Genomic DNA, 18,647 nt, shown 5'->3' with positions numbered 1-18,647 from the left:
ACATACTTTCCCAAATGGGGGGTCTTTCCAAAAAAATGTAAAAATATGTAAGAAGTTCATATTGGCAGTTACAAGTTATTAAAATGCACAAACAGGAGGAAACGGTTAGCGACAGGATGACGATCCCCAGATCAGGTAGCAGAGGAAGTCATCTGTTTCACTTCCCCACCAACAATGGCATACACCCTGCCTCTGGAAGCCAGACCCTACGAGCATCTCTAGTATCTCCAACTGCTATAAGACAATTCGGGTATTCTATCCAATAAAAAGCTCTCCTGTTCCTCCTACCCTACTTGACTTGGTGTCCCCTCTTCAAAACTCCCAATGCCCTAGGCTAAATTGTTTGCCTATCAAGCGGGAAAGTGTCCGAGGGCAAGGAACAGTGCTTATTTATCATTATGAACCCAGAGTCCAGCACTATGTCTAGCACGCGGTTGACATTCTATAGAATTTATAGAATAAAGGACTAAATAAATGACAGAGCCTTCTCAGAGCTTACTTTCCCTTTCATTAAAGAGCTTCTCCAAGGGGCGCCTGGGTGGCTCAGTGGATTAAGCCTCTGCCTTCGGCTCAGGTCATGATCTCAGGGTCCTGGGATCGAGCCCCGCATCAGGCTCTCTGCTCCATGGGGAGCCTGCTTCCTCCTCTCTCTCTGCCTGCTTCTCTGCCTACTTGTGATCTCTCTAAAAAAGAGCTTCTCCAAGCCTCCGCCCCAACCTTCTTTAAAGCTCCGCCCTTTCCCGGAGTGAATCCCCTCCCGCCCGCCCAGGCCAGCTTAGGCTCCGCCCCTTTCCCTTAAAGTCCACACAAGCCTACGAGAGTTTGGCGCCAACCGTGTTTTTTTTTCCGCCCTCCCAAAGGCGGGAACTAGTTATGTGCGCCGGGACGTACTTTACGTCTGGTCTGATTGGCCATCGATGCTCAGTCCCGCCTTCGCGTCCTGAGTGCGTTCTGGCATTGGTGGAGATGCCTGGGAGACCTCAGTGTCCAGAAGGGATCCCCGGCTCTCTTGGGCTAGGAAGGGCGGGTAAGTTGATTTGGGGGTCTGGTCCGCTCGGGGCTGTTGGGGAAGAGACTGAATGGCGTGGTAGTGCCTCGAGCGGAAGCCGGCGGTTTCTGGGGAGCCAGGGAGTCCAAGGGAGCCGCGGAGTCGGGGGAGGGGGGCGCGCCTGATGTCCGGGGCCCGCAGGTAGCTGCGTTCCCGCCGCCCTCGGGTGCAGTTTCTGGGCTCTCATTCGTGTCGCTCTTTGGTTCCTCGAGAGTATCCAGGGGTGTTTGGGGCGAGCGCAGGTAGGAACTGCCCTTTCGACTGCTCCTCCTGCCCCTCCCCCCCAAACCAATCTTGTCTTGGAATGTACTCCTTACAGCATTCTGATGCGATTCTGGAGGAATGTGTCTTTCCTTAGTGTCATATCATCATCGATGTTGGTTGTTTCCGAGACTGTAATACCGGGAGAAGTTATCTTGATCTCCACAACGCCCAGAACAGCGCCTGACACATAGTTGGCCCCAACTCAGATATTAATGTAGAATTAGCAGAAGCGCAGGGTTTGTGCTTCAGGGATCAAGTTGGCGTTGACTTTGATTCTGTCCTAGCCTTTCCCGGATTCTTCCCTGGTCTTTTCCATCCTCCACATCTACAGCTCCAAACCTTTCCCCTTCCTCAGTGCCCCTCCCCCATCTTGCTCAGTGCTGCTTTGATTGGAGTGGGATTGAGACCAGGGCAAGAATTCCCCAACCCCCACCCCAATTACCTTCTAGCGTTTCTTCCCATTCACGAGAGGTGGCCCCCTTTCAAGAAAAAATTATACTTTTATCTCTGACGAATATTCCTGATTTTGTCATTTGGTTTTAATGAAGGAGCTGGAATCTAATCCCATATATGCCACTTATCAGCTGTTTGACCTTGGAACAAATTTCTTAATCATTTGTTATTTGTTGTCTCATCTATAAAACGGGAAAAAGAATAGTATGTACTTTATGGGACTTTGAGAAGATTGAAATCAATGTATTTGGAACATTTAAGGCCCAGGCATGTAGTGTTCAGTTTATGTAGCGTTTGTTATTGTTTTCCCTTTACATTTTCTTCAGGAAACTTGCTGTATTACATTTAGCCTTTCCCATGAACCTTAAAATACACTCTCCTCCCCGGGCTTTTTCCTGTTTTTCTGTAGAGAAAAACAGTCTTTTTTAGAAAGATGTCTTTCTAAATGTCTTTTTTAGAACATTATCCTGTCACAAAAGACAAGGTAATCCTTCTCTCATATGCTTCGTCTTCGCATCTGAACCCATTGGGATTGTTCGTAAAATGATTATGAGTGACCTTGCAGCAATTTTCTTTCATCATCGTGGTTCTCAACATGTAAAATTTTGCCTCTCCACTTTGCATAGGTACAACACTTCCTCTGTCAGTAGTACGTTGCATTATATATTGAGATCCTCATTTGGGGGAAGGTGAGAGCACATGTCAATAAACCCCTCTTTCCAAGGGATTCTGGTACATAATCCTTCCTCTTCCTCCTCCCTCTTCCAGGAAAATCACTGGCCTTTGTGATTTCAAGAGAGTAATCTGACCTTTACCAGTAACATTTTGTCTTTTGTGCTGCATACTCTAGTTTTCAGTTATCTGTTAGACATCTTTACCTGCATATCCTACAGATAATTCATCCTATTTTCTTTGGTTCTCTATTTCAGTTAAAGGTGTGACTTTGTTATCAAAGCTCAGAACTTCAGAGTTGTCATGAATACATTAGGAATATCAGTAATTCAACAGATACTTGTTTTATTACCTACTGACTTGCAAGGCCCTGTGCTGAGAGCTGGGGATAAACAGACAGAGCCAGTCCTGGTCTTCATGGAGCTTACAGTCCAGTGGGTGAGATGGACATTTCTTTAGGAATTTCCACAAAAATGTAATCATAAATTGAAAAGAGACCATGTAGAGAAAGGACACAGTGGTATAAGAATATAATAGAGAGGACCCGACCTAGTGGTGAGAGGGGGTAGCCAGGGAAGGCTCAAACATTACTTAAGTCAAAATATGAGAGGCGAATTAAGTGACAGTGGAGCATTGAGGAAAGATTCCTGCAGATGCCCTGTGGTGGGAGGGAACAAATGCCATGTTCAAGGAGCTGAAACAACATCCGTATGATCAAGGGTAAAGACTACTGGGAAATGGGTAAGAAGGATGCAGACTAACTGTAATTGTGGGCATGGGCCAGGTCATTCAGGACTTTGTAAGCAAAATTATGACAAAATTTGTTTTTAATCTAAAATCAGTAGGAAGCACTGATGGGTTTTAAGCAGAGGGGGAAACATGATCAGATTTATATTTTTTTAAACTTTTATTTATTTATTTGACAGAGAGACACAAGCAGGTGGAGCAGCAGGCAGAGGGAGAGGGAGAAGCAGGCTCTCCGCTGAGCAGAGAACCTGAATCAGGCTGGATCCTAGGACCCTGGGATCATGACCTGAGTTGAAGGCAGATGCTTAACCAACTGTGCTCCCAGATTTGCATTTTGAAAAGACAACTCAGGTTGTGGTTTTGAAGTGGTCAGGAGTGGACATTTGAGTACACTTTTCATGAAATCTTTTGGATTCTCTGTAAAAATTTCAGATCTGCTTGTTTATTTCCACTGCTGATTACTTCATTATCTCCTGTACTGTTTTAATAGTCTCTGTTTTTTTGCTACTAATATTTTCTATACTCTTACTGCTAGGTAGAGTTAAATTCCTGAAATGCAGATTTGATCATGATATTCTTTTTTTTCTTCAAGATTTTATTTATTTATTTGGCAGAGAGAGACATAGCGAGAGAGAGAGAGAACACAAGCATAGGGAGTGGGGGAGGGAGAAGAGGGCTTCCCATCAAGCAGGGAGCCGGATGTGGGGCTTGACCCCAGGACCCTAGGACCACAACCTGAGCTGGAGGCAGATGCCTAATGACCGAGCCACCCAGGCACCCTGATCATGATATTCTCTTGCTTTAAAAACCTTCAGTGGTTTTTCGCATTTTGTGCTGGGTGAAGTCCAGGTATCTTAGTTGTGTAATATATAACCTAACTTTTCTAAAACCTCAATTTTCAAATTCTGGTATGTGTGTATTCACACCCGGAGTTGTTTGTGAGCTCATAGATGTAGTGGGGAGACGGTATCAGGAATTGCATTTGCAAACAGGAACCCATTTTGACTGAATCTTGGGATATGGAAAACCTCGGGAGAGTGAATGATGGGGCTAGAAAGTAGGCATCAGTGTGTATTAAGTGTATTAAGGTAGGGTGTTTGGACTTTATTCAGTAGATATTGGGAAGTAATGGGAAGTTTTTTTTGTTTTTTTTTAAAGATTTTATTTATTTATTTGACAGAGAGAGGCAGACAGAGAGGAGGAAGCAGGCTCCCTGCTGAGCAGAGAGCCCGATGCTGGGCTCCATCCCAGGACCCTGAGATCATGACCTGAGCCATGACCTGAGCCGAAGGCAGAGGATTTAATATACTGAGCCATCCAGGCACCCCTGTATTTTATTTTTGAATAATCTCTACACCCAGTGTGGGACCCAAACTTAAAACACTGAGATCAAGATCTCTTGTTCTTCTGACAGCCAGCCAGGCACACCTATTTTTTGTTTTTTGTTTAATGTCTTGCTGGATGCATTGGCTAATTTTTTTTTTTTTTTAAGATTTTTTTTTATTTGACAGACCACAAATAGGCAGAGAGGCAGACAAGAGAGAGAGGAGGAAGCAGGCTCCCTGCCGAGCAGAGAGCCCGATGCGGGACTCGATCCTAGGACCCTGAGATCATGACCTGAGCTGAAGGTGGAGGCTTAACCCACTGAGCCACCCAGGCGGCCCTTGGCTAATTTTTTTTAAGGCTGTTTTTATGTTCATAAGGAAGATTGGCCTATAGTTTTCCTGTCTTACAATTTTCCAACTTTGTCCTATTTTCGATGTCTACACTATCCTAACTTTATGAAATTTTTTGTCTCTTAGCCTTTTTTTCCCTTTCTGCTGTCTGGAATATATTTTATTTTATATGTTCTTTGAAGGTATTGTAGACTTCATTTGTAAAACTGTCTGAGCTTGGTAGTTTTCTTTTTGAATAGATTAAGTACTGTATCAAATTATCTAATTATCCTAAATATGTCTGTGTTTTCTGTTTCTTCTTGATTCAGTTTTGGCCAGTTACATTTTCTGAAAAACTGTCCCATCCCATTTCTTGAGCTTTCTTTCAGGAGTATTTTTTTTTCTTCAAGTTTTCGTTTAAATTCCAGTTAGTTAACCTATAGTGTAGCATTAGTTTCAGATGTAGTCTAGTGATTAATCACTTACATACAATACCCAGTGCTCATCACAATAAGTGCCCTCCTTAATTCTCATCACCCATTTAACCCATCCTCCTTGCCCATTTCTCCTCCAGCAACCCCCAGTTTTTTTCTCCATAATCAAGAGCCTGTCTGGCTCTGCCTCTGTCCTTTTATTTCCCCGCTTTGTTCATCTATTTTGATTCTTAAGTTTCGTATGAGTGAAATTATATGGTATTTGTCTTTCTCTGATTTATTTTGCTTAGAGCTTTCTTTCAATAATGGAATCTCTGCTGTAGGTGAAGCTGTCACTCCTTTCTTTTTTTTTTTTTTTTTTTTTTTTTTTAATTTATTTGACAGAGATCACAAGTAGGCAGAGAGGCAGGCAGAGAGAGGAGGAAGGAGGCTCCCTGCCAAGCAGAGAGCCCGATGCGGGGCTCGATCCCAGGACCCTGGGATCATGACCTGAGCCGAAGGCAGAGACTTTAACCCACTGAGCCACCCAGGCGCCCCTGTCACTCCTTTCTTATTCCTAATGTTTGTACCTACTCTCTCTTGACTAGTTTGGCCCAGGATATGCCTATTTAATTTGTCTTTTCAAAGAACCACCATAATATAAATATTTATTCATCTTTATTTTATTTTTTTAAAAGATTTTATTTATTTATTTATTTATTTATTTATTTATTTATTTGAGAGAGAAAGAGCGTGAGAGGGGAGAAGTTCAGAGGGAGAAGCAGACTCCCCGCAGAGCTGGGAGCCCAATGGACTCTGGGATCATGACCTGAGCGGAAGGCAGTGACTTAACCAACTGAGGCACCCCTATTTATTCATCTTTATAATGCTTGTTGCTTTTTATTAATTTCTGTCCTTTATGTGTTTCTTTCTTTGTTTTTGGTTTTGTTTTGTTTTGTTTTGTTTTTGACAGACAGAGATCACAAGTAGGCAGAGAGGCAGGCAGAGAGAGAGGAAGGGAAGTAGGCTCCCTGCTGAGCAGAGAGCCTGACAATGCCCCCTTTGGGTTTTTTTTTAAACTATACATGTTTATTGGACCTTTTTCTAACTTCTTGAGTTGGATGATGAACCTATTAATACTTTGTCTTCTTTTCCTCTAACAGTATTATTTTGATTGTATTCCTCAAACTTTGCTTTATGGTGTATTCATTGTGATTCAGTTCTATGTTTCCCCATTTCTATTAATATTTGTTCTTTGATCTATCCTTGCAAATTTCCAAAGGAGCTGAGAAATTTAAGAGCGCATTGTTAACTTTGAATTTTATTTTATTTTTTTTAAAGTGGACTCCCTGCACACCATGGGACTTGAACTCAAGACCCTGAAATTAATAATCATGCACTGTACAGACTGAGCCAGACAGAAACCCCTGAATTTTGTTGGTTTTGATAAAAGTTTTTTCTCTGATATTTGTTGATACCAGTTCTAATATAATTTCTGATACAAGTTCTTTGATACTTGTTAAAAATTACTGTCATGGGGCACCTGGGTGGCTCAGTGGGTTAAAGCCTCTGCCTTCGGCTCAGGTCGTGATTCCAGGGTCCTGGGATCGAGCCCCGCATCGGGCTCTCTACTCAGTGGGGAGCCTGCTTCCTCCTCTCTCTCTGCCTGCCTCTCTGCCTGCTTGTGATCTCTCTCTCTCTCTCTCTGTGTCAAATAAATAAATAAATAAATCTTTAAAAAAAATAAAAAAAATAAAAAATAAAAATTACTGCCATGACAGTCAATTCTTATAGATGTACCTGAACATAATATAAGTTCTCTCAATTGTTGCATGCAGAGATACAAAATCAGGTCAGATCTGTCAGTTTTGTATTCAGACTTGTATCATTAATTAACTGCTTGATCAGCAGAAAAAAGTGTGTTTAAAATCTCTGTTATGACTCTTATCTGTATCAGGTAGAATCTAATCAGGAGACAAAGACCATACAGTAATTTGAAGAGAAAATACTTAAAGAATTATTATTATTTTATTTATTTATTTTTTTTTTAAGTAGGCTTCATGCCCAGTGTGGGGCTTGACCTCCTGTTCCTGAGAGCAAGAGTCACATGTTCTACTACTGACTAAACCAGCCCCGTGCCTCTAGAAAAAGAATTATTAACAGACGGTTAGAGTAACTGGGAATTGGTTAGTAAGAGTTGAAGATAACTCTAGGGGCACCTGGGTAGCTCAGTGGGTTAAAGCCTCTGCCTTCGGCTCAGGTCATGATCCCAGGGTTCTGGGATCGAGCCTCACATTGGGCTCTCTGCTCAACAGGGAGCCTGCTTCCTCCTCTCTCTGCCTGCTTCTCTGCCTACTTGTGATCTCTGTCTGTCAAATGAATAAGTAAAATCTTTTTTTTTTTTTTAAGATTTTATTTATTTATTTGACAGAGAGAGATCACAAGTAGGCAGAGAGGTAGGCAGAGAGAGAGGAGGAAGCAGGCTGCCCACCGAGCAGGAAGCCCGACGCAGGGCTCGATCCCAGGACCCTGGGATCATGACCTGATCCGAAGTCAGAGGCTTTAACCCACTGAGGCACCCAGGTGCCCCTGAATAAGTAAAATCTTAAAAAAAAAAAAAAAAGTTAAAGATAACTCTAAAGAAGGTAAGAATAGAAGAAGATAGAGGGAGTGGCCACTACTTGTAGGGTTGAGATAGATCATCTGAGGAAGGGCTGTCTTCGCCCTCATTGGAAGGTGCATGGCTGGGGCCAAGTGAAGGGCAGAGAAGTTGCTAAGTGCCCCGCTGGTGACACTGCTTTCAATCTGGTAGAAGAGATGCATAAGGAAGCTCCTGGGTGCTGCTGGCTGTCAAGTGCTGTGGGATCCAAGAGTTGGAGAAACTGCCCTCTCCAGCAGGCTGGCAGGAGCAAGCTGGGTCTTACAGGAGTCCTTTGTAATAGAAACCTCACTTATGGGAGGCAAGTATATAGAGAAATAATGCCCTGTAGGAGCCTGGTGCTGGAGAGACTGTCTGCTGCAGGAACTAGATGCTAGAGAAAGATGTTCTGCAGGATCCTGACTAGCCAGGCATATTGAAACTAGGAAGAAAAACCTTCCTTTCCAGTGTCTCTCCAGCGCTCTACTGATAAGGTTTAACACTGAGCCAGTTACAAAGGAGAAATATTTCCAAGGTCATTCTTCATTATCACAGAAGGGTGGATCTGAAATTGAGAGATGATTAATGGCCACAGTTCCTTTAACTTTTTATGTGTATGTGGTGAGAAATCACATATATAATTTGACCCTTTCATATTCTTGTGTATATTCTCAGAAATAATTTTGAAGAACTCTTAATGTAACATATGGCATGACTAAGAAATGAGCTGTCACTTCTTATTAGATTTGTAAGTAATTAAAAACATAATTTTAGTGGTCAGGAACCTATAGAGATAAAGGTGTGGACAATGTTTCCATAAGCAACTGTAGAAAAATTTAAGACCAGTGACTGATAAAAAGATCCAGGTTTGGGGCGCCTGGGTGGCTCAGTGGGTTAAGCCGCTGCCTTCGGCTCGGGTCGTGATCTCAGGGTCCTGGGATCGAGTCCCGCGTCGGGCTCTCTGCTCAGTGGAGAGCCTGCTTCCCTTCCTCTCTCTCTGCCTGCCTCTCTTGTGATTTCTCTCTGTCAAATAAATAAAATCTTTAAAAAAAAAAAAATCCAGGTTTTTTTTCAGTTCTGTTGATTTCCTACTTTTAATTTAATAGGCCACGTAGTTTTTTTTTTGTTGAAAAGTAATACCGGGACGCCTGGGTGGCTCAGTGGGTTAAAGCCTCTGCCTTCGGCTCAGGTCCTGGGATCAAGCCCCGCATTGGGCTCTCTGCTCAGCGGGGAGCCAGCTTTCCCCTGTTTCTCTCTCTGCCTGCCTCTCTGCCTACTTGAGATCTCTGTCTGTCAAATAAAAAACAAACAAACAAAACAAAACCTTTAAAGTAATACTGCCAGTGGTAAAAACAAAAACTGAAACAATATGCAATGAAAACTTTGATGTATTTGACCTCTGTTTAAATCATTATCTCCATTCTGTAAAAAACCCATTGACTGATATTCCCCCCCTCCATATGACAGTTTATAGCTAGTAGCAGGTTACTATTAGGAAGCCTGTGAGTTTCTGCTCCCATCAGTAGAGTTTTGCTTTATCAAGAGTCAGTTGTGGTATTTGCCAGATACGATTATGCCATTTGTGTGTTTTGTAACTACTGTACAGGCTATATATTATAGCAGTCAATCAAATCAGCTAATTGGAAAAAACTACTAGAATGGGGAATGTGAGTAATGAATAAGAAAAGATGACTTAAAGGAGTAATATAAATTGTATCTCTTATGATAGAACCCTGACCATTTCTTTGAGAATGAATCCAGTGATCACAGTTCTGACTTCTTTTTTTTTTTTTTTAAGATTATTTATTTATTTAATTGACAGAGAGAGACAGAGCGGGAATACAAGCGGGGGGTTAGTGAGAGAGGGAGAAACAGGCTTTCCGCTGAGCGGGGAGCCTGATGCTGGGCTCAGTCCCGGGATCCTGGGATCATGACCTGAGCCGCTTAGCAACTGAGCCACCCAGGGTCCCCTAATTGTTTCTTTTTAAGTAAGCTCTCTGCCCAACATGAGGCTTGAACTCATGACCCCGGGATCAAGAGTCACGTGCTTTACCTATTGAGCCAGGTACCCCTGACTTCTTTCTTACATAAACCACACTCCTAAGACATTGCTTATTATTTCCATCACTTTTTTTTTTTTTTTTGTAATTAAAATGAAGAAAGAACTTAGATACTTGAGAATTAGCATAGGTACAGACTAAATTTTCTCTTTGAGGATTTTGGATTATGTCTCCCTTACTTGATTTGATAAGCAATTGTGTATGTATCTTGCTACTCACCTATGGGTCTTTTCAGAGTATTCAGCTTAGATTTCACTGGAACAGAACTTCCTTTGGCAGTGTAATCTTTTATAATACTATTACTTTTTTTTTTTTAAGATTTTATTTATTTATTTGACAGACATTACAAGTAGGCAGAGAGGTAGGCAGAGAGAGAGAGAGAGGAGGAAGCAGGCTCCCTGCTGAGCAAAGAGCCCTATGCGGGGCTCAATCCCAGGACCCTGGGATCATGACTTGAGCCGAAGGCAGAGGCTTTAACCCACTGAGCCACCCAGGCGACCCTCATAATACTATTATTTAAAAAAATAAGGAAACTGGCATAATTGAATTTGGTAGTAAATGTAACCTGGCTGTTAAGAGTATATCTTGGTGGGAGCAGAAATGCACAGCTCTACGTATCCTTAATAACCCTCAGTAGCCAGAGTTCATTGACCATAGGCACCATTCATCACATTTTACTGGCAGATTGGAGCCTGTCAGATAAGTCACATTTTTGGGTTTGTTTTGGATTCTTTTGTTGCTTCCATTCTTGCCACTACAAACAGCACCGCACTGAATATTCGTTTATGTACATCTTTACCATCTGTTTGTATATCTGTAGAACACATTACTAGATATGACTTGTTGGGGGAAAGATTATTCGCATTTAAAAATTAGGTAGCTATTGTCAGATTGCCTCCATACAGCTTGCACCAGTGTACACTTGGGTGACGTATGAGAATACCTGTTTTCTCACATCTTTTTACCAGGCCTAGTATATTATCAAATTCTTTGTTGATCCTGTCTTACTCTCTCACTGGTGAAAACATGTAAGTGTGGAGTTCCTGAGACCAACCCCAGGTTGGATGTTTTGCTAAGAAGACTCACAGAACTCAGCATATAATTGTACTTACTTAGTATGATAGTTGGGTTACTTTTGTATAAAAGTTAATTTGTGTTTTGGTCTATTTTATAAAATTAGCATCATTTACTTTGTGACTATAATAAGCAAGTTTAAGGTTTTGGAAAGTGTTAGGCACCTTTTTAAAAGTGATGATAGGGAGTGAATTTATTCATTGTGTCCAAAGTTAGAAGTTGCTTTTTAACTTAAAGCTAGGTTCACTCTCTGACTTGTGAGGTTGATTTTAAGTGGAAAATCTTTATATTTAATACTTTAGATGGCGACTGTCAAAAGGAAATAGGATCATGGCAGCAGATGATGACAACGGTGATGGAACAAGTTTATATGATGTTTTTTCTGGTAAGAGCTCATTTTAACTGTTCTTCTAAATTTATTTAAGTATAAAATAATTTATGTTCACTGATAACCACTCAGCAACTTTTTCTTCTCACACACAAGTGAATTAATACAATAAAGTGCCTGGCAAATAGAAATACTTAGTAAGTGTGAATTTTCTTATTGTATGCTTTTGGGTCTCTTAAATTTAATGAAATTAACAACTTTGCCAGTATAAGTGGTAATGATATTTATTGCCATATCCAGAGAAATACAAAATAGGTATTTGTTACTTGTAAGTTTCATATATTATTTGTATACTTCAGTGTGTATTTCATAAGAGAAAGTTATGTTTTCTAGTATAACAAAAGCATAATTATTAATTACAGTAAATTTAATATTGATACAATAATTTTATTCAATCTGCTATTTTTGTCAGTTAACCCTCAAATTTTCTTTTTTTTTTTTTTTTTTTTAAAGATTTTATTTATTTATTTGACAGAGAGAGATCACAAGTAGGCAGAGACGCAGGCAGAGAGAGAGGAGGAAGCAGGCTCCCCGCGGAGCAGAGAGCCCGATGCGGGGCTCGATCCCAGGACCCTGAGATCATGACCCGAGCCGAAGGCAGCGGCTTAATCCACTGAGCCACCCAGGCGCCCCTCTTTTTTTTTTTTTTTTAGAGAGAGAGAGTGAGAGAGCAAGCACAGGCAGACAGAGTGGCAGGTAGAGGCAGAGGGAGAAGCAGGCTCCCTGCCGAGCAAGGAGCCCGATGTGGGACTCTCCCAGGATGCTGGGATCATGACCTGAGCCGAAGGCAGCTGCTTAACCAACTGAGCCACCCAGGCGTCCCTCAAATTTTCTTTATTATTATGATTGGAATTTAATCATTTTAATTCTTTTTTTTTTTTTTTAAGATTTTATTTATTTATTTGACAGATAGAGATCACAAGTAGGGAGAGAGGCAGGCAGAGAGAGAGAGAGGAGGAAGCAGGCTCCCTGCCAAGCAGAGAGCCCGATGCGGGGCTCCATCCCAGGACCCTGGGGTCATGACCTGAGCCGAAGGCAGAAGCTTTAACCCACTGAGCCACCCAGGCGCCCCCATTTTAATTCTTTTTTTTTTTTTTTTTTTAAGATTTTATTTATTTATTTGACAGAGAGAGAGAGATCACAAGTAGGCAGAGAGGCAGGCAGAGAGAGAAGAGGAAGCAGGCTCCCTGCAGAGCAGAGAGCCCGATGCGGGACTCGATCCCAGAACCCTGAGATCATGACCTGAGCCGAAGGCAGCGGCCCAATCCACTTTATTTTAGTTTTTCTCATTAGTTCTTTTCTTTCTGATTTTCGTGCCTTCTTTCAAATGTTGAATATTAGAATTCCATTCCAATTTATATATTAGCTTTATGGACTACACCTCTTTGCATTTTTTTTTTTTTAAGATTTTATTTGCTTATTTGACAGGCAGAGATCACAAGTAGGCAGAGAGGCAGGCAGATAGAGAGGAGGAAGCAGGCTCCCTGCTGAGCAGAGAGCCGGATGTGGGGCTCAATCCCAGGACCCTGGGATCATGACCTGAGCCAAAGGCAGAGGCCTTTAACCCACTGAGCCACCCAGGTGCCCCACTCTTTGCATTATTTTTTAGTGGTTGCTCAAGGGATTGCAGTATACTTCTTTAACACTTTGTGGACTACTTTCTAGTATTGTACCTTTTCACCTAAGATGTAGAATCTTGTATGTATAGTTGTCTTTAACCTCCATTCATCCTTTTATGTTAAAGACGTCATAAATCTCATGATACAAAGCTGTAATTTTTGCTCTAAACCATTCTATGTATCTTTAAAACAATTAAGAGGAGTTAATCAAATTTAAAAAAATTAGTCTTTTATATTTACTCAATTATTTATCATTTTTAGTCCTTCTAGGACTCTTTAATATTTTTATAGAATAATTTTTTGTCCCCATCTCTCTTCTGGGACTCCATATACAGTATGTGAGAACTTTTGACATTATCCTTTAGGTTGCTAAGACTTTTGTTGTTTTTTTGTTTATTTGTTTGATTTTGTTTTAAATCTTTTTCTCTCTGTTCTTCAGATTGGGTAGTTTTTATTGATTTATCTTCAAATTCACTGGCTCAGCTGTCAAGCACATTCACTGAATTTTTTTTTTTTTTTAGATTTTTTTAAATTTATTTATTTGACAGACAGAGATCACAAGTAGGCAGAGAGGCAGGCAGAGAGAGAGGAGGAAGCAGGCTCCCTGCCGAGCAGAGAGCCCGATGCGGGGCTCGATCCCAGGACCCTGAGATCATGACCTGAGCTGAAGACAGAGGCTCAACCCACTGAGCCACCCAGGCGCTCTCAGTGAATTTTTTTAAAAATTAGAAACTGTAGTTTTCAATTTTAGGATTTTCATTATTTGTTTTGTTTTGTTTCTTCCTATGCAGTAATTTTGGATTGCACTCTGGACACTGAATTCTGTTATGTTCTTGAGATATTTGGATTATGCTATATTGCTTGGAAGAATGTTGTTTTACTTTTAGCAAGTATTTAACTTAGCTGAACTTAAACTTCTGTCTTAACCTGTGGTGGATAGCAGCTGAAAACCCTGTTCAGATATTTTTAACTTTAGCTGGACATTTTGGTGTTTTAACCTTTACATACTTTGGGGGTCACTTGGAGATTTGGGCACAATTTGGGGACTATTCTCCAGCTCTCTGAATTTTCTTTCTTAGTTTCCTGTTGCTGTTATCACTCCCAAGTTCTTTCTCTTGTTCTTCAAGCTATTAGGACTAGAGGTTTCCATCTGGGTTTTCACTGCCCATTGTTGGCTTCAATTAGGGCGTATCCTTCTACAAAAAATTATATTACAAAAAATTGTAATAAAGGAAGGATAGGGGACACACTTAAGACTGTTTTCTTTTTCAGTTATTATCTCCTCATAAGTTTTTGCCTGCTTTGGGTTGCTTTTTGGTTTTTTAGATTGCCCCCCCCCTTTTTTTTTCAAATTGAGGTATAATGATACATATAACTTTGTATTAGTTTTAGGTGTATGACATGATTCAGTATTTGTATGTAATGGGAAATGATCACCACAATAATAGTTTGGTGGTAGAGCATTTGACTATAGATAGCTTTTAACAGTTTGCTTGGAGTTTATAGTTGTTCTCAGCAGGAGGATTGGTCTGATAGAACTACTGTGCTATAATTGGAATTGGAACCTTCTCAAAAGTTTCTTTTTGAAAATGAGTTTTTAAGCCTAAAAGACGCTGAGTCATAAATCTATGTACTGAGATCTTTCTGTTCATAAGGATGTATAAAAACTTAAAAACAATTGTCTTTTTTGGTATACGACTGATAAAGTCTCCTTTTCCTGGCTCCTCAGAGTAGGAATAGAAAAACTTCACTAAGTGCATAAAATCATTTTTAACAAGTCTTTGATTTTCTTGCAGCTTCTCCTCTTAAAAATAATGATGAAGGTTCTTTGGACATATATGCTGGATTGGACAGTGCTGTTTCTGGTATGTAAATTCCAAAATAAAATAGGTTCTTTTTTTGGGGTGGGAGGTCAGTCTATTAGAAATATTTATTTTGTTACAGTTCCAAGAGTAATGCATAGTTCCTGAATAATTTGACCATTCTTTGGAATGATTTTACTTAGGTAATTATTTTCTTGACTAAAGTTTGATCAGTAAAACAAATTAGCACTCAGGTTTGTTATCATCTAGGTCTCAGATTTAACTGGACCTTGAGCAAATGTATTTTGTACCATTAAAATGCAGACTGTTGGTGTTGTGTATACATATATTACTACTCATACTGTCAAGGCTTACATGACATTAGAACTTTTGAAAAGGGTAGCTGCTATAAGTGTTTTCAAGTGTATCCGTAAGAGTATGATATGCAGAGAAACTAATGACCTATCCAAATTAGAAACCGTTTTCTTAATCAGATGTCTCAAGGCAATAATAAGATATCTTTGAGCAGAATGATCCTCACATCTGATTTGTTGACACAAGTGCTTTAGGTAAATTGGTTTACTAATCAGTATCGATTTGGATGAAATGCAGGGGGTGGAGAAATGTATAGCCCTTTGAGTTGAAATAGACACAACCTCAAAAAACTTAGCACATGTATTTTCTTTTTTTCCCAATTTACTGGGATATAGTTGACATTTAACGTTGTATAAGTTTAAGGTACGTAAGTATTGATTTGATACACATGTTTTGCAAAATGATTACCGCTTTAGCCTAAGCTAACACCTGCATCAATCCTGAAACATAATTATCATCTCTTTTTTGTGGTGAGAACATTTAAGATGTATTCTCTTGGGAACTTTTAAATACGTAATACAGTGTGATTAACTATAATCACTATGCTGTATTTTAGATCCCCTGAACTTACTCATCTTAGAGCTGGGAGTTTATACTCTTTGATCAACATCTCTTCTTCCCCAACCCCTCACCCCAGTCCCTGATAACCACCATTCCAGTCTCTGTTTCTATGTATTTGGCATTTTTAGATTTCACATATAAGTTGATATCATACTGTATTTGTCTTTCTCTGACTTATTTAATTTAGCATAATGTCCTCAAGGCCCATCCATGTAGTTGCAAATGGCTGGATATCCTTCTTTCTCATGGCTGAATAATATCTCATTGTGTGTGTATGTGTGTGTGTGTGTGTAAATGTACATATATTTTTTTTTCTTTTTTTTTTTTACACACACCACATCACCTTTAACCATCTGTTAGTGAACACTTAGGTTCTTTCTATATCTTGGCTCTTGTGAATAATGCTGCAGTGAACATGGGTGTGCAGGCTCTTTGAGATCCTGTTTTTATGTCCTTTGGATAAATATCCAGAGGTGGGATTGCTGAATCATATCATAGTTCTATTTTTAAGTCTTTGAGGAATCTCCACAGTGTTTTCCAGTACTGCACCAGTTTATATTCCTGCCAACCGTGCACAAGGGTTCCATTTCCTCCACGGCTTTGCCAACACTTATTGTCTCATGGTTGTTGTTGTTTTTTTAAGGGGAGGTTTCTTTTTTTTTTTTTTTTTTTAAGGGGAGGTTTCTGATACAAACAGCAACCTTTACTAAACGTTTACTTGCTAATTGCGGCAAGTGCTTTTTATTTTTTATTTATTCATTTATTTTATTGAAGTATACTTGACATACAGTATTATAATAGTTTAAAGTATACAACATAGTAATTTGACAGTTCTATACCTTACACAGTGGTCATCATGGTAAGTGCAGTTACCATTTGTCACTACACAAAGTTTTACATTATTATTGACTATATTCCCTATGCTGTATGTATATTTTTATATTTTTTTTTTTTTTAAAGATTTTATTTATCTTTTGACAGACAGAGATCACAGGTAGGCAAGAGGCAGACAGAGAGAGAGGAAGGGAAGCAGGCTCCCTGCTGAGCAGAAAGCCCTATGCGGGGCTCGATCCCAGGACCCTGGGATCACGACCTGATCCGAAGGCAGAGGCTTTAACCCACTGAGCCACCCAGGCGCCCCATCTCTTATCTTTTTGATGATAGCCATTTTAACAGGTGTAAGGCAATATCTCATTGTGGTTTTTTGATTTGCATTTCTCTGTAATTAGTCATGTAGAGCACCTTTTCATGTTCCTGTTGGCCATTTTTATTCTTTGGAAAAATGTCTATTCGGTTTTTCTACCCATTTTTCCATCAGATTTTTTTTTCTTTTCTCTCTCTCTTTTTTTTTTTTTTTTTTTTTTTTTTTTTTTGCTGTTGAGTGGTATGAGTTCTTTATATGTTTTGGATATTAACCCCCTGTCAGATATATACTTTCTTTGCAAGTATTTTCTCCCATTCTTTGAGTTGCTTTTTCATTTTGTTGATGGTTTCCTTTGCTGTGCTGAAGCTTATTTTGATTAATTAATCAATTAATTTGGGGGGAGAGAGTGAGAGCATGAGCTTGGGAAAGGGAGAGAGAGAATGTTAAGCAGGCTCTATAGCCAGCGTGCAACCTAAGGTGGGGCTTGATCTCACAACCCTGATAGCATGACCTGACCCAAAATCAGGAGTTGAAAACTGAATTCACCAAGCCACCCAGGTGCCCCTGTGCTGAAGCTTTTTAGTTTGCTGTAGTCCTGTTTGTTTGTTTTTGCTTTTATTTCCCTTGCCTTTGATGTCAGATCCAGAAAATCCTGCCAAGACTGATGTCTAGAAACTTACCCTTATATTTTTTTCCTGAGAGTTTATAGTTTTAGGTCTCACATTTAAGTCTTTAATCCATTTTGAGTTGATTTTTGTGTATGGAGTAAGTTGGGGTCCAGTTTTCCAGCACCATTTATTGAAAGAGCTTATCTATTCCCCATTGCGTATTGTTGACTTCTCTGTCATAACTTAACTGACGATACATATATGTTTCTGGACTCTCTGTTCTGTTTCCCTGATCTGTGTGTCTGTTTTTATGCCAGTAGCATAGAGTTTTGATTACTTTGAGTTTGAAATCAGTAGATATAATGCCTCCAGCTTTGGTCTTCTTTTTCAAGATAGCTTTGTCTATTTGCTGTCTTTTGTGGTTTCATATAAATTTTAGGACTGTTGTTTCTAGTTCTGTGGAAAAATGACATTGGAATTTTGATAGGATTGAATCAGAAAGTACAAATTTTAATTTAAGAGCTTTTTGTTTGTTTGTTTTAGACATTGCTTCCAAATCATGTGTGCCATCCCGAAATTGTTTGGATTTATATGAAGAAATCCTGACTGAAGAAGGAACTGCAAAGGAGGCAACATATAATGATGTATGGTTTGCCAGAATTAAAGGACAGTTATTTTACCTTTTGTAGCTTTTGAAGTTCAGGCGTCAGCTTACTATTAAACATTCTGTGTTTAAGATGTAGCTCTTCGTCTAAAAGAATATTTAAGTCAGTCTCTACCTTCAGATCTGCTTTTAAAAACAATCTTTTCTGAATGCTTGTCTAAATTTAGTTACAACAATTTTGGTTGATTAAATTTAAGTGTCTGAATATATAAAACCTCAACAGGCAATCAGTATAATAAAACATTTTATCTTTTCATGATTTGTTGTAAGTTTTAAAATGTCCCAAGACAATTCAGACAAATTTCTTTCTCCCTTGGATTTTAAGGTCTGGATTTAATGTGAAACTGAACAAAATAAGGTTTTGGTTGGGACAATTTTTAGAACTAGTAATTTTACTAAATATCTGTTAGTAGAATAGACCTTGTCTATCCTTCATAGTGGGTTGATTTTCTAAATTTTAAA

At 39.7% G+C, this 18,647-nt stretch overlaps 1 protein-coding gene across 1 annotated transcript in view; it reads left to right on the top strand.

Annotated features, from left to right (window-relative positions):
- The first annotated feature begins 975 nt into the window (after positions 1-975).
- Positions 976-18,647, top strand: part of CASP8AP2 (caspase 8 associated protein 2) — a 33,656-nt gene continuing 15,984 nt past the window's right edge. Inside the window, exons 1-4 of the mRNA XM_046005427.1 lie at positions 976-1,027; positions 11,327-11,409; positions 14,828-14,896; positions 18,065-18,165. Coding sequence (XP_045861383.1) covers positions 11,355-11,409; positions 14,828-14,896; positions 18,065-18,165 — 225 coding nt within the window. The 5' untranslated portion in view covers positions 976-1,027; positions 11,327-11,354. The remainder of the gene's footprint in view (positions 1,028-11,326; positions 11,410-14,827; positions 14,897-18,064; positions 18,166-18,647) is intronic.

Source organism: Meles meles, chromosome 5 (assembly GCF_922984935.1).
Source record: "Meles meles chromosome 5, mMelMel3.1 paternal haplotype, whole genome shotgun sequence".
Classification (NCBI taxonomy): Eukaryota; Metazoa; Chordata; class Mammalia; order Carnivora; family Mustelidae; genus Meles; species Meles meles.
The sequence above is the reverse complement of the archived record's forward strand: the minus strand, read 5'-3'. Positions and strand labels throughout refer to the sequence as shown.